The 16076-nt window shown below is 52.4% G+C and overlaps 1 protein-coding gene across 2 annotated transcripts in view; it reads right to left on the reverse strand.

Annotated features, from left to right (window-relative positions):
* Positions 1 to 3373: 3373 nt before the first annotated feature.
* Positions 3374 to 16076, reverse strand: part of IQGAP3 (IQ motif containing GTPase activating protein 3) — a 37892-nt gene continuing 25189 nt past the window's right edge. For both annotated transcript variants that reach the window (XM_073323024.2, XM_073323025.2), the window contains 14 exons: positions 15493 to 15656; positions 14496 to 14720; positions 14265 to 14405; positions 13004 to 13088; positions 12326 to 12558; positions 9529 to 9661; positions 8941 to 9043; positions 8051 to 8198; positions 7650 to 7737; positions 6436 to 6648; positions 5659 to 5825; positions 5122 to 5223; positions 4473 to 4581; positions 3374 to 3487 (listed from right to left, as the gene is read on the reverse strand). In XM_073323024.2, the coding sequence (XP_073179125.2) occupies positions 3374 to 3487; positions 4473 to 4581; positions 5122 to 5223; positions 5659 to 5825; positions 6436 to 6648; positions 7650 to 7737; positions 8051 to 8198; positions 8941 to 9043; positions 9529 to 9661; positions 12326 to 12558; positions 13004 to 13088; positions 14265 to 14405; positions 14496 to 14720; positions 15493 to 15656 (2025 nt within the window). The remainder of the gene's footprint in view (positions 3488 to 4472; positions 4582 to 5121; positions 5224 to 5658; positions 5826 to 6435; positions 6649 to 7649; positions 7738 to 8050; positions 8199 to 8940; positions 9044 to 9528; positions 9662 to 12325; positions 12559 to 13003; positions 13089 to 14264; positions 14406 to 14495; positions 14721 to 15492; positions 15657 to 16076) is intronic.

Raw genomic sequence — 16076 nt, forward strand, 5'->3', positions numbered from 1 at the left:
CTTCTGCAAAATCATTATGCCATGGGGGGGGGGGGAGGTTAATTGGTATAAAACTGCTTTATAAAACTAATGCCAACTCACTGTCCCGGAGTCATACTCATTCAACAAGATTGAAGCCGAAACGTATTTTAAAAGGCAATATTCTCTTAGGCCACTAGGTGTCACGGAAAAAAATAATGAGGAGGACTTGTGGCACCTTCGAGACGAACAAATTTATTTGGGCATAAGCTTCCGTGGGCTAAAGCCCACTTCATCAGATGCATGCAGTGGAAAATACAGTAGGAAATACAGTGGGGCTTGAAAGTTCCTACTGTGTTTTCCACTGCATGCATCTGATGAAGTGGGCCTTAGCCCCCGAAAGCTTATGCCCAAATAAATTTGTTAGTGTCGAAGGTGCCACAAGTCCTCCTCGTTCTTTTTGCTGATACAGACTAACACAGCTGCTACTCGGATAGGTTTTATTGTGTCAGCAAAGGAGAAAAAAGAGTTCATCACTGAAGCTGGACTTTTAGCTAAATTTTCTGCAGCTGCTAAAGCAATTGTCCTTCATTACTATGAATGCCAAACTCAGGGAATTTCTCTTGCCTTTTGAAGGCTGCACCCTTATACATGCTGGGACAGAGCCTCAACTGGTGCAAGTCAGCCTAGCTCCATTGCCAATTTGCATCAGATGAGGATCTGGCCATCAGTATGGAAAATGCCAGCATCCTAAGTTATGTATCTATTATCTAGTCTAAGATCTGTTGGGAAGAGACCTGCCAGTTTTAACACATGGCATTAACACAAGGCTTTTCATCCACAGATCTCAAATTGCTTTATACAGGTGGATAAATGGTTATCTATATAATGAACTAGGTATTATATTATCCCTGTTTTACACAGAGGGAAACTGGCACATCCAAGCTCACTCAGCTGGTCCATGGCACCGCTGTGGATAGAACCCCAGTCTCCTGGCTCCCAGGGCACTGAATCACACTGCCTTAGCTACAGTGATGTCGTCACTGCAGACTCAGGTTACGCCTCTCGAGCTACGCCTAGCCTCGCTCCAGTGTGGCTGCTCACACTTAAGTTACACTCAAGTTGCACAAAGCAACTGCGGTAGCCGACGAGCCGTGCTAACTCAAGCGACAGCTGCTGAGCCAGCCAAGCTGAGTTAAAGGGGGTGAGTGCGTGTGTGTGGACGGAATTTGAGCTAGGGACAGAACTCAAGTTAGAACTCGAGTTCCCTCTGCAGTGAAGACGAGCCCCATGAAGCGTCCCGCCCACCCGTGACGCCATCTTATAAACACAAGTAATTTCAAGCATTCACGGGCTTGTTCTGTTGCCTGACTATACCAGGCACTTGTAAGCGTTCTCAGAACATGCCTTGGAATAGGCAGTGCGGTGTTACTGGTACTAGGGTGGCAAGTTTCATTAGTGTCTTAATAGGGTTCTAAAAGTTATTTAGAAGAAAAATTCAGAGTCAATAAGGTTGTAAGAAAGAGAGGGGCTTTGTAGTACCGGCATCAGCAAGCCTCGCCCCTGCTCCCACAAACACATGCTCAGCTTCAAGCACTGACTCATGCTACTGGCACGTTTGATTGAAAACTCTTGGGGGCAGGGGCGGTCTTTGCGTTCTGTGTTTTGACAGCGCCTAGCGCCACGGAGTGCTGGGCCACGGCTGGGGTGCGTAGACGTTCCCCCCCGGTTCAAATCCATAACAGCGCTCGTACTTAAACACGTGCGTGAGCGTCTCGCAAGACCGAGGTCCTGGTTTGTACTTCCCATCCCCTTGGGATTATTCATTCTAGAGTCGCCTGTCAGATGTTAACCACTCGCTTTTACCCTCCTTCCTATCCTTCAAAGATGGAGAATGATTTCCCCCACCCCTCTATTCCTTCCATTTGCCAGACCACCCAGAGAACATGAAGATTTAAACCAAAAAACAAAACAAAAAAAACCAACCAATCACACCATCATGGTCTTCCCTAATTTTGACATGCCCATGCCCCCCTCCCCTAAACTTTATGACAGATTGCAATGGGTGAGCCAGTCTGGCCAGGGCTCCAGGGTGAGCTGAGCTATTTTGATCCATTTTTCCCCATTGGAACCCCTTGGAGGCTTTTAAATGAAGTTAGTTGCCTTAATTAGGTTTCAGCTTCTCTATATTGCACACTGGTTTATTATTGTAGGGCTGCCAATGGCTCCCAGGCAGCCCACACACTGTGTTTATTATTGTAGGGTGGCTAACACTGGTGTGTTTATGGGATTTTTCTTCTTCTATGAGCAGTCTAATTCTGACTGAGAAAACAGAGGTAGCCAGGGTTTTTTTGCTGGGGTAGGGGAAAATAATTACAATAAATGTATTTAAAAAAAAAAATGTAAAAGACCAGGTCTGCAGCCTACAAACCTTCAGTGTCCTTAAACAGCCACCAGCAGAGTGACCCGAGAGAACTAAACTCAGAACTCAAACATCTAAAAATACTAGTTTAAAAAAAGGGTTAAATATACATTAAAAAGCCAGAGACTGGTAACTCCCCCCCCCACACACACACAGGTACCACGCCTTGTGATGAGTGATCCGATACCAGCTATTCAACTAGCCCTGACCCTGATTTGCTGCTGTTCAGCAGAGACCCTGCATGGGAAAGGACCCATGCGTGGTATGTGGGTTATTTGCACGCATCAGTGCAGACCAAGAGCTCTCACACCAGCTCTGTCGCTGGTGTCACCCACGGTGGGGGTGAGGTGTGAAAAAATTTCCAACCTCACGCTCCTGTGGCTGAGAAGGGATGAGCCAGAGCTCAGCAACTGGATGCTTAAAAAGTCTCAGCCTAGTTAAAAAAAAAAACACGCAAAATAAAACCAACTATCGCCTTGTTCATAGGAAGTGGGCGGCAGCTCTGAGTAATAGTGTTTCCTATCTAGTCAAAGCAGCAGCATGGATAAGGCACCAAGGAATCAGAACCTGGGGCACCGGCTCGATTGCCGCAAAGGGACTGCAGATCAGGCATAAGCCCCCCAGCTGCAGGGGGGCAGGCAGATGGGGCAGACATGCACACCAATCATCCTAGACCACTGCAAAGCCCCCTAGGGACCATTGCAACAAAAAGGGAAACTGTAAGGGGTGCTCTACCCTATGCCAGGGCATGCGCCAGCCCCTGAATAGCCCCCCCACCCCCGTGTGTATGCTGGGATCTAGATTTAACCCCCAAGGCAACAAGATGCAGCTTGAGTGTACCAGTTCTGGGCAGGAGAGAATTAACAGCAATGCCTCTAGTGCTGTAGTTTTCCCCTCTCCTTGGCAAGGTACCATTCAGAAGCCGGATTCTGGCCCTGAAGTCTCTTTGGCAGGTTCCCTCCCCCTCCCCCCTCGTCCCATTCCCCCCCCCAGCTACTTCCTGAAGAACTTCTTGTTGAGGAGAAAAATGAGCAGGTTGACGTTGACTTTGGCCTTGTCGAACAGCTTCATGACGGCCACACCTTCGTACTGCAGCTGCAGCAGGTCCTGGGAGGGAGAAAGCGCCACTGGGGACAGGTCTTTGGTAGCACCCGAGCCAACGCCCCTGGTAGTCAAGGGAGAATCTTTCCCTCGACTTCCAGCTCTGGAGCCTGCCCTCAGCTCCTTCCGAGCGAGAGCTGCTGCTGGTGCATCATGCTGGGATTCTATTGCCAGAGGCATCCCAAATTCCCTGAGCACCGGATGAACGTTCAGTCTCCCAACACCCCCGCCAGTGGTAGGGATTATCCCCCGTTTTACAGATGGGGAAACTGAGGCAGGGGGGAAGCAACATACACAGCAAGTCAGTGACAAAGCTGGGAATATGGAATCCAGGAGTCCTGCCCCACCCCGCTCAAACCACTAGATCACACTCCCTTCCAGAGCTGGGAATATAGAACACAGGAATCTTCTCAACCAATTCCCTACTCCAAACACTCTTCCTCCACAGAGGTGTTTACTCTAGTATAAATTAAGGATTCTAGGTAGATATCTTATCAGCCTCACCATCCAGAACACCCCTGGCTGTGCTCCCACTAGGGAGGTTAAAGCTAACTGATTGCTGGGTTTACATTCCTGGGGATACTGAGGCCCAGTGGAGAAGGTACTTCCCTTAGATTATGGAGCAAGCTGGCTGCGCTGTCAAGAAAAGAACCTAGGGAGATTTCAGGTCTCCTGCTCCAAGCACCAGACTGCTCTCCCCTATCAGGAGCCAAACCCTAGCTTCTGTTCCTGGCTCGGGAAGGGAGTGCGGTCTAGTGGGTAGAGCACGTGGCCTAAGCCAGGACTCCTGGGTTCTATCTAGTCCCCTGCTCCAACCAACCATTACATAGACTCCTAAGGGTTAATGTCATGCATGCCTCTTGGATGCCAAGAGTTAAATGTAGCTGTGTCACCTCATTGGTGCACTGACTCCACCTCCCTTCGTCCGGGCTGCGGTAGGCTCCACACTGAAGCATCCCCACCCGCGAAGGAGCCAGGGCTGCTTCCCTACCTGATAGTGAAGCTGGAACTTCTCCATGTCGATCCCCATAAATCTGGCCTTCACCTGGAACTTGCCGGCTTCCCCGCACGGAACGATGTCGAAAATCACATTCCGGAACCTGGAAGGGGAGAGCGTCAAATGAGGGCAACGGAAAGGCCGAGATCAGCCGCGTCAGGATGCCTGGGTTCTAGTCCTGTCCTGGAAGGGCAGTGTTGCCTAATGGTTACAGCGGGGGGGGGGGGGGGAGGGGTTGGGAATCAGGACGCCTGGGTTCTAGTCCCACCCTCTGCCGCTGCTCAGCTCTGTAGCCTTCACTCTGTCTGCTTCCTGTTGTACAGTAGGCGATTCTCTGCTTCACAAGGAGTATATTCCAACCACCAGACTCGGAGGAAGAAAGCACCTGAGATTCTCCCAATTGCTCAATTTTTGGCCAGCTCGAATAATCTTCCCTCTTACACTGCCCTGCCCGAGGCCCCTCTAGGGTTCAAAAGGAGTTTCACAACCTGTACGGCCTCTAGGCTGAGACAGTCAGCGAAGGGGAAGTGAGGGGAGCCAGGCTGAGATGACCTGGTCTTATCACACAGGCAGCTAACTGAGTGGCTGTTGGACTGGGGCAGCTTTCAGACCGGAGCAGCACCGTGGCGGTGAGGCTACTTACTGGCCGACAGGCAGGTCTTCTATCTCAAGCAATACGCCCTTCTCAAAGAGCCGTGCCGCCGTGTAATGCAGCGACTGCTGCTTCTTGCTCTTCCCATTGAGCCTTAAAAGAAAAGGAATGCGGGGGGTCGGGGGGGGCTGAAATGAAGCCACGCAGCTGCCTGCCTGGTACGCGATAAATGCAGCGAGTCGCTCTACACGGACTCGTTCGAGTCACAGATCTGGGCCTATGAGTCTGATCTCTCATGAAGCCAGAGGGGTTTCCAGATTAAAGGGATGCAGGGGAGAAGGCTCTTGAGCCAAGAGAGGAAGTAAGTGCTGCATGAACAGAGGAGGCCAACTAGCAAGAAGGCTCATGTGGTTAACTAAAGAGGGATGTAATGCTGCATACAGAGTGGAGAAGAATTCCTTCCTGACCCCTGGGTGCTGATCAGCTCATGCCCTGAAGCATGACATTCAGTTACCCTCTGCGCAGGATCGTAAGCATTGGCGGTTACAGCTTTGAGCTCTTTTCCGGCCCATACATAGCCCAACGTACTTGCTGCTGGCAGCCAGGTTGTCCAGACATGTCCGGATGTACTGATTGTAATAGTCGATTTGCTCCTCATAAAACGAGGTCTTGGAGTGGAGGCCGTGGAGGGTCTGCCGCAGTTTCACTAGCTCCCCCTTGCGGTGCTGCCGGTAACGCCTCTGATTGCGAATATCCTGGAGCATGGGCAGGGATGAAGAAAAAAAAAAAAAAAAACAGCTGGAAAACCCCTTGCCTGGACCCAGTTTACTGAAGTGAGAACCACAGCGGACTGCAAGCTGAAACGCCAGTTGGATTCTGGAAACAAGACAAGGACCACAGGGCTTAAAGCATCGAATTCTCTTTTGAGCACTTAGAGGAATGCTCGAGTGGCCGGGCTCTGGCCCGGTGAACAATTCCCTTCGGCCCCCGAACGCATCTGCTCCCTCCAGCAGTAGCTGCCCCCGGTAGCTCTGTTGTGCAGATCAGTATCTAACGTGAACTCCATTACGGTCACATCCAAGCACTGCACAATCATTAGTGTCTTTATGCTCATCCAAGGTCACGCAGGGGAGTCTATGCCAAAGTAAGGACTTGAGCCACGCTGTCTGCTGGAGCCCTCTGCTGTCTGTCTGGCCACCCAAGTGCTTAATTTGGCCCCCCTCTGAACTGAACCCTTCAAACATCAATGGGCTCTATGCATCCAGCACCTTTGGCTTATCCTGTTATTGTCCCAGCTGAGCCTGTTCCTAACCCCTGGCCTTCTCCTAGGTTCTCTAAGCCGGGGTAGGCTGCAAGGGGTGCTACCTTGGCCATCTCGTTGATGATCTCCTGGTACTGATTGGCCGAGTCCACCACCCCCAGGCTCTCCAAGCGCCGCAGGTTCCGGATGACCTTCCGCTTCTTCTCTTCCATGGAGAGCTGGCTGTTGCTAGCCAGGGAGCGGTTGCGTTTCAACCTGTCTGGGGTCTGGGCCTCACGCAGGGCCCGCCGGCGCATCTGGTGGTGATGGAAGGCTTCCTAGAGAGAGATGGAACATTTCTTCCATCAGCATGGCACCTGTGGCAGCATCCCCGGAAGCAGGTTTCAAGACTTGGAGGCCATGGGGAGAGCATAGGGAGTCAGCTCCCTGCAACCACACACGAGCCTCAGGCCAGACAGAAATAGGTCTCCTCCCTGAGCAGTGAACTCTGGCTTCTCAGATTGGGTGGGGCACAGGTGGGCTGAAGGAATCAACCATGCTCCCACGCCAGGGTGCGCTTGTAACAGGCTGGCCTGCCCCTTTCAAAGGCCAAGAGGCCACTGGCAGCCCCTGTGCCATAATTAGCTGCCTTCCAGCCTAAGGCAGGACTAACTGAGCTCAGGTGACAGCCTGATAAACAGCTGGGCCTCAGGAGAGGGCAGAGAACAAGTTGGGCTCCCGGGGAAGGCCCTGAAATAGGGTGTGAAAGAAGCAGGGGACTCGGCTCTATCCCAGAGCAGATAGGGAGCCCAGAAGGGACTGGAACACAGCCCAGAGGGTGGGCTGAAGAAGAACCTTTTGTTTGGACTTGTTACCCTGGAAGGGGTTAAGTTTTAGTTGGTGACTTGGCTGGAGGGCTAAGCCAGGGCATCCACTCCAGCTTGTGTGGGGAAGGCCGAAGGGGCCCACCTTGGAGGAGTAAATTTAGGCCAGGAGTGCCTGCAGCACCAGCATACACGACTAGCAGGAGGCGCTACGGGGCAGCCACACCTGTGGTATATGCTCCAGTTAAGCACCTCTCCTTTGCAATGATGTGTGCTTGCAGTGTACATGTCAGCCAGTAGATGGTCACTGTGTGCTGTAGCAAGCACCAGGCAGGGTGTTAGCCCCTGGTAAACAAAGGAAGCAAAGCTGGGATTCAAGCTGGGTGGAAAGCCTGTTTGTTATTTGTAGCAGTTGTCTTTAAACAAACACCTCCTGCTTAAGACAGGCTGCGATTCACCCAGCCTCCAATATCCCCCACTGCTGGCCAACCCCTCTCTGCTATTCTCCACCCTACCTGATCCTCTGATGCAGCTGTCTGTAAGATCTCCAAGAGGGAATCCCCCAGCTGGGCCTGGATCACGTCCACTAGCATCTGTTTGGTGCTAAAACAAAAGAAAAGCAGCACAAGTTACCCGTTTTGGTGGCTGCGGAGGAGAAGGATGGGTTGAGCTAGTTAGCTGCAAGTCGATGAGCCAAACAGTGGAAGATTTCCTTGCAGATGCCACTGTCAGGGCATTTAAACATATCAGAGCAAAGCAAGGAGCCCAGACCAGCCAAGATGGCCATTTACTGGCTTGGCTTCTGGAGTGTCAGAAAAGCTTCACTGAATCTTTGGGCCACAGGGTCCCTTTCAAAGGAGGACGTGCCACAGACTCGCTGGATGCTGGATTGCCACGTTCAGAGGGACGCACTCACCTCAGCAGCAAGCTCCTTGTATCTGCCTCCTCGCTACTGGCCTCCACCACATCGAACTTGTTGGCGAGGGTGAGCGAGACCTCCAGCTTGCCAAGCTGGGCCAGCGCTCGCTCGGGGCTGCCGTCACCTGGGTTCGGAGGGCTCTCACCTGCAAGGCCAAAGAAAGTCAGGAGTAGATACTCAGTCATTCATCAGGGGAGAGGGGTGATCAGAGCCAGAGGGGGGAGATCTGGGTTCCACATGGCACCCTGCCACCGGTGCGGACTGCTGTGTGTGGGGTAAATCACTCCGAGTCCCTCTGTGCTTCTGCTTGCAAGCTTGAGGCTTTGTCCCACTGAGTGGTACCTGGTGCCACCATATTCCTTGCTAATCAGTAATCCTCCCAGCTCAAAGGAGGAAAAGGAATAACCCTGACCATCATAGAAATAAGTAATGGACCCTCCCAACCCGATCAGAAGGATGGGAAACAAACGAACACGACAGCACTGCCCACCCGATGCAGTCGAAAACCCACAAAATGGGCTTTGAAAATCAGGGAGGAGATCGAACATATAAATAGGGTTCTCTTTGCATCTCCCCCCCCTTTCCCTCCGGATCTAAATGCACTCAGGTCACGTGGTCAAGCTTTTTCTTGCAACCATGAGGACTAGAAACTTGGTCTTCTAAAAAGACGGTGAGCTGAGGTTCTACCAGTCGCATGACTTCAGGGGTTGAGGCTTTAACAAAAACCCAAGGAGGGTTACTCGCCCAGCACAGTAAATTACTTGGCCCAGGTGAATGGAATGTAGCAAGGCTACTATCAGAGGGGATAACAGGCAATATGCGTTCACTTGAAAGAAGACATGCAGGGGAGGGTGTTCTTGAAAAACTTACAAGGGGTCTGCACGTACCTATCAGAGACTGGACAGTAGGCAGCTCATCAAGGTCTTCCAGAAGCTCATGCAAAGGGTCCTTGTGATCGGGCGAAATGGAGTCCTGATGCTCTAGTAACAGCTACATCACCAGAGGGAGAACACGAGCGAGGTGGAGAGCACAAAAAGGAATGGGATTAAAAACCATATTCCAGACAAGCAGCGCCCCACCATTATATAAACCAATGATACGGTCCAGCCTTGTCTGGAATACAGCATGCGCACTGGTCACCCCATGTCAAAAAGGATATTGCAGAAAGAGAGCGGTTCACAAAAGAGCTCGCTGAGATGCCTCAGCACCGTCCCGCCGCGGCAGGCAGGCAGCATGGCACGCAGCCACGGTCTCACTGAGCCCATGGGCAGGAGCAGAGCTGACCCGACCTGGGCGGGGAGCAAATGGGTTTGTTTTCTGACCCCACCCCAGCATTCGTCGCAGGCCCTGGCTGGGTTGCCGGGCTCTACTGTTGATCTGAGGGTCCAAGGTTTCAGCCCTTGAGCCCCCCTTCCCCTCCCGATTGCAGCAAAGGGTGTGAGGCAGACGCACAAATCCTTTCCGGACCCCTTCACCTTGTGGGTGTTAATGAGCTCCACTGCCGTGATGTAGATGACCGGCTTGGCCACAGCTACCATCTCCGAGTACTCATCCACATTAAACCTTTCTTCCGGCTCAGGGACGGAACAGGCAGCACTGATGAACTTCCTATGGGGAAATGGGGGGGTGGGGGAATAAAAGTGTCCCTTCTGTGACTGCTGAATCCAGTCCAGGATTTAGGGTGAGTAGGGAACAGGCTGCAGAACTAAAGAACCAGAGAGAACCACTGGGCCTGCCTGTGTCCAGCAGCCTCAGTAGAGAGAATGCCATTTAGATTCATCACAGCCCAGTCCTCGCTCTTCTGTATCCTCAGGGGAGTAAAGCAGGAGTGATACCGTAGGAAATTTCACTGCAATGCCTTATTGATCCAGTGACGGGAAGCAACAGCTGCTGAGCAAGCAACAGCTAATCCCAAAGCTACACTGTTTTTTGTATCTTCCTGCGGCCCAGGTCGCACTTCGAGACACGCTCCTGGGCTAGCTTGATCCCAGGCTGGCGAGTGCGGCGTTCCTGGCTGCAGGTTCTGCACCCGTCATGCTCTACGGTCCATTTGGCGGGGGGCGTACATTGCAATCGAAGGGTGCCTGCAGCAGACACACCCGAGCTCACGTGGCTCTAGCTAGCTCGAGTGAAAACAGCAGTGAAGCCCAGATAGCGTGAGTTGTACAAGTCCATCCGGGGTACACAGCAGAGTGGCTGCAGCTTTGCTGTTGTTACTCAAGCTAGCTCCGGACTGTCTTCGTGTGGTCTGATTGCAGCACCGTACGCCCTCGGCAAACACCCTTCACAGTTACAAACCCTTGCACTGCAGCGAACCCGGATTGCACCTTGAGCTCCTGCTGCTGGGCTCGAGGAGTCAGCCACCGCCGTCCCCCGCCCCACCTCCCCGCAGGACTCTTTCCCTAGAACAAACCCCTGGCTATAAGGGACGAATGGTTTGGATCCCCAGGGATTCGTTATAGCGAGGGTGTACTGTATCAGCTTACTGCCTATCTGCTCCTTCCTTTGGGTTTTTGTGATGCATTAGCTAGGGGCATGTGCTTTTGGGCACCCAAACAGGCTAGAACTCACCAAAGCAACGAGGCGTGAAAGGCAGCAGCATGGCTGCGTTACCATATCCTGCATCACCCTCTGCTGCCCCTTTAAGAACACACAGCTCCCACTTCTAGGTGCTCTTCTTGCAAAGTGCCGTCTTCCCTCAGCCCCCCACTGGAGTCTGAGCACCTCACAGGATCGGGCCCCTTCAAGCAAATCCCAGAGATTTGACACTCTTTGGGGCAGGGACGGTCGTTTTGTTCTGTGTCTGTGCAACACCTGGCAATGTGGGTGCTTTTTCAGGACTGAGACCCCCAAGAGACACTATAAATAGGAAATCAACCCTGATGACCCTGGTCAATAATCGGGCCTCAGCCTGGGACTGGAGCCCGGTGCTGCTCCCCATACAGCTAGACCCTCTGCCGTTTTAATTCTGCTCTGCAAACTACCGCATTAGCCAAGTCCATCAGCTGTCCCCCGAGAACAAGGTGGAGAAGCAAACACATGCATTCTTCTAAGTGCCTAAAAGGTTTTTAATTATGGACTAATTTATTCACTGGGGCCGACAGGAGTGCCAGGAATGCTGTTTAATCATTGCACATTCGTTTTCACTCTGATCTGCTTATTGAATCCTGATGTACCAAAGGGGCACATGCTAATTACTCTCAACTGTTGCCAAATGCTAGAAATGACAGAGGGCTGGGGAGGGAGAGGGGGAGGTGGAAGAGTTGCATGGAACCCCCCCAGACTAGTGTGGATACAGTTACCAGTATAAAGGAGCGTATACTGGATAGTCACCCAGGTTTGGGGAACTAACATAAGTTATGCTGATCTAAGCACAGCAGAACCTCAGAGTTACGACCACCAGAGTTACAAACTGGCCAGTCAACCACACACTTTATTTGGTCTTGAAAGGATACAATCAGGCAACAGCATAGACTCCAAAAAAGCAAACACCGTACAGTGCTGTGTTAAACTACTAAAAAAATAAAGGGGAAGCAGCATTTTTCCTCTGCATAGTAAAGTTGCAAAGCTGTACTAAGTCAATGTTTAGTTGTAAACTTTTGAAAGAGCACCCATCACGTTTTGTTCCGAGTTACAAACATTCCCGAGGTGTTCGTAACCCTGAGGTTCTACTGTACAGTCATTCTGGTATAACAGAGTCCACACTATGGTTTTACTGGTGTAGCTAGATCAGTTGCTTAAAAAAGAAAAAAATCACTCCCCTAATTATGATTACTTATTTGTATTGTCAAAGTGCCTGGGAGCCTGTGCCATGGAGCAGGACCCCATGGTTCTACCGGCTGTAAAAACACATAACAAAGGGACAGTCCTGGCCAGTTTTTAAGTGTAGATCCTCTTTTCCACCCAGGTCCCTAGCTAAGAAGTGAGCTGCCCTCAAAACTCAATTAAGCTTTGCTGTTACCCCCTCCCCCCCTTTGCAGCAGCATTAGCAAAAGGAAGTCTGGCCTTGTGGTTGAGACCTTAGCCTGGAATTTAAGAGACCTAGATTCTGGTCCCAGCGCTGCCACGGACTCCCTGCAGGAGACTCGGCAAGTCACCTTGTCTCTCTGGACCTCAGTTTCCCCATTTGCAAAAGAGGGATGAACAACACCTCATGTCAGCCTTGTTTGTTTCAATTAAGCTCTTTAGGAGATAGGAGCAGTCTCACTACATGTACGTACAGTGCCTAGCGCAATGGGACCATGGCTACAACCGCCATCGCATGGCACCAACCTGAACTTAGAGTGGGTTTCTTCCAGGTACTGGTTCACCACCCGCAGGTGGCTGTTTTCCCCCTCGAACATCTTATTGGCCGCCGCGTGCTGCAGGATCTTGGCAATGGAGCCCAGGTTGCGCCGGTGCTCAGGGTGCAGGGCCACGCCAGCAGAGATATCCACGATATCGAAGCCGTCCGGTGCCACCACGGCCGGGTTCATGAACCGGTAATAAAGCAGGTTCCCGACAATCTAGGGGGCAGCAAGCAGAGAAAGGGAAATATTACTACTGATGATGCCTAGCTCTTACGTGGCTCTAGCTTTGTCTGGTCGCAGCCTAAATCTTTGTTCCAGGCTATAACACACTGGTAGTTTACTGTACAGCTTTACAGTACGGGGCCCGTGAAACACAGTTCAGAAGTTCTGATTGCAACCCACAGTGGGCAGCAGTGCCCATGCACTAGCCAGCTCATTACACTAGGATTATCCCTCTTAAACCGATGGGGAAATGGAAGCACAGAGCAGGCATGTGACTTGGAATAACTGGAATCCAGATCCACTAGGCCACACTGCCTCTCTGACAGGATGCCGGTGGGGAGGGCAGGAGAGCTATCCAACGCCTCTCCAGACTCGATGTTCAGAGGCAGCCAGCTGCAGCTGCCGTCACCTTGCCTAGCTCTCCGCGTTCTCTACGCACCTTGCAGATCTCCTCCTCACCGGCGTCTGGGAATTTCTCAGCCAGGGATGTCTTCAGGACTTTGGCCACGTAGCGCATCCCGTAGCTAAGAGAAATCAGAGAAGAGGCTCATTACATGGGCAGAGGTCAGCCAGCAGGCTTAGAGTCACATACGCCAAGGCCAGAGCCCGTTAACAATCATCTAGACTGGTCTCCTACACAACCTCTCCCAAGGGTTCCTGAATCCAGCCCAGGACAGCAGATCTATGGGAAAGAGATACAGTCTTGAGATGCTGGGAGAAATCCACTGCATCCATAGCCCAGTTGTTCTAATGGCCAATTACCCTCCCTATTAAAAATCTGCTCCTTAATCATTATAAGCCCATTGGTGTCTTTGTTCTGTGTTTGTGCAGCACCGAGCACCGTGGGGTCCTGGGCCGTGACTGTGGCTCCCTGGCACTGCAACAAAAACAGCGACTTGGTACAAGTGACGTCTCCACTGCCAACAAAGCCCAAGCCAGGCTCGACTTTCCCTGGGCCACCTTGCCTAAATGACAGTGTAAGCTCTTTGGGGGCGTCTTCCTGTACGTGAGGCCAGCCTGTGGTGCCATAGGCCAGCCTGCGAGCCTCTCTGAGACCTCTCAAAGCCCTCTGCTCTCTCTTAGGTAATCTCCATGGCACCACTCTCCTGCGTATGGAGGTGCAGAGTATTACCCAGATTATTATCTCCATTTTACAAATTGGAAGGGGAGGGAGGGAAACTGAGGCACGACTTGCCCAAGGTCAGGCAAGGAGGAAGCCCAGGTCTTTCAACTCCCAGTCCCACATTTTAACTGCTAGATCCCACTCCCTCTCCATTACCGGTATCTGAACTGCAGAAAGGAGAGTTGCACTCCAGGAAAGGCAAGCGAGTCAGAACAGACCCACACCCTACTTCTGGATCAGCGAGTAGGCACCTGCAGCAGGAGACGCCTCCCACAAGACTCGCTAGATGCATTTTTCCTTGAAAGCACCTTTGGCATTCATTAAGCTAGCATGAAGAGTCCTGCCTGACCCCTCTCCTCTACAGGTCTGAGCGCTCCATGGAGGAAGGTTGGGACTGTCATCCCTGCTTTACACATGGGGAAACTGAGGCACAGAGCAGGGACATGACTTGCTCCAGGTCATACAGCAAGTCAGGGGCTGAGAGTAAAACCCAGATCTTTTAGCTCCCAGCCCAGTACCCTTTCAATTAGGCCACTCTGCCTCACTGACTGTAACAGACAGGCCCAGGGCTACCTACGGAATTTTGTCCACGGAAGAGGTGATGGCAGAGAGGAACTTGTCTGTCACTGCCAGGAGGTTGCGGATAGAGATGTCCAGGCGACGCTGAACCTCGGGGTGGCTCAGGGCCTGGTCGGGGCTAACATCATATGGGAGCTTGCTGTGGACAGAAGAAAGACATCCTTAAGCATCAGCACGGGGCAAGCCAACGTGGCCTCTGTGGCACGGCTAGGCGTGGGCCAGGCCTGACCTCTTTTGTCCGCTCTGAGACTCCATCTGGTTGATCCAGGCCTTGTAGATGTCCACGGGGTTGGTGCGGATGCTGAGGGTTTTGTCCTGCAGAACCTCCTGTACGGGGCCGCCCAGGATCTGGCGCAAGGCGTTCTGCCCGCGGGCATTCCGGTAAAAGCTCACCACCAGCCGGATCACGGTGGGGTTCCCCGTTAGGATGTCGCGGAGCTGGTCGACTTTGGACCTGGATGGGGGGTGAGAAAGGACAAAAAACTGATCTGGGCTCGAAGGTGCAGCCAGCACAAATAAATAGCCACTGAAGACAAGCAGCGCCGTTATTGTGCCGTAGGGATCTGCCAAGCTGTGGAATCAGCCTGCCTCCTGGTACCACTGCCTACCTCCTGCATGTATAGATTAGTCCAAGGGGATGCTGGTGGCATGGCATCTCCTCCAGAAGGCGTCCATGCCCCCCAGAGACGTCAGTGCTCAGACTCTAAAGGCCTGGCTGCACTAAACCCAGAGGTGGGACTGCAGCCGGCGTAGACGCACCTGAGCTAACTTGGGCACCAAGAGCAGCGAAGCCATGGCCACACGGGCTCCCTGCCTGAGCGCGCACCCGAGATCTCAGCCGTGGCTGCACAAGCCGGTCTTCGCTGCTGTCGATGCCCAAGCGATGTAGATTAAAGCCAGCTCGGGTCTGTCTACACATGCTGCAATCCCATGCCTGTTTGCAGGCGAGCCGTCCCCTAAGGGGGATAAGCACCATAACCTGGTCAATAGGCGTTTGGACAGGAGCTAGCCCTACGTCCTTGCCCAGACGGCTGTGGAGCGTAAGCATCCACGTGTCTCAGAGGGTTCTAGGAATACAAGAGGCATCCAGATGAGACGGTTTCATCTGAATGCAGGGAAGAGACAGACGGACAGCTCCTTGAGACAGACAGGCGTTCAAGCCCTGGGATCAGGGCAGCCCTGGTTGGCCAAGGGAGGCCAAGATGGTATGTGCCCATCGCACTTACCTGATCTCCTCCTGCAGGGCGGTTTTGAAGAGCTGAAGGAGCAGGTAGGCCTCTCGGGGATTGGACGCGTAGTTGTAAAGCGTGAAGACCACCGATTCCATGAACTTGGTTGATTTGTTCTGGGGCATCTGGAAAATCAGCTTAGCCAGGTACACAGGGTGGGTCTGCGGACAAAGGAGAGGTGTTAAAGAGGAGAGCTATCCTGGGGTCTGAGGGCTGGAACAGTCAGCGTGGTCTGGTGACTACAGCCCTGGACTGGGAGACCTTGGCTCTTTGCAGCTCTGCCATTGACCTACTGGGTGACCTTGGGCAAGTCACTTCCCTCTCTGTGCCCTCCCATCCTTTGTCTTGCTTGATTAGACAAAGCTCTTTGGAACAGGGACGGTCTCTTGCTGTGTTCACATGCAGGCCTAGAACAATGGGGCGCTGATCTGTTATGGCCTCTCGGTGCTACTGTAATACTAGATAACAAATTAGCACTCATCGCAGGAAAACTAATGAGCAGATCCCAGCGTCACAGCCCCCTGGGATGCAAGCACGCATCCCTGCGCCTGGCTGGGACAGGTGACAAAGCATCCTGTGAC

This window comes from Lepidochelys kempii, chromosome 24, assembly GCF_965140285.1.
Source record: "Lepidochelys kempii isolate rLepKem1 chromosome 24, rLepKem1.hap1, whole genome shotgun sequence".
In the NCBI taxonomy this organism is placed as follows: Eukaryota; Metazoa; Chordata; order Testudines; family Cheloniidae; genus Lepidochelys; species Lepidochelys kempii.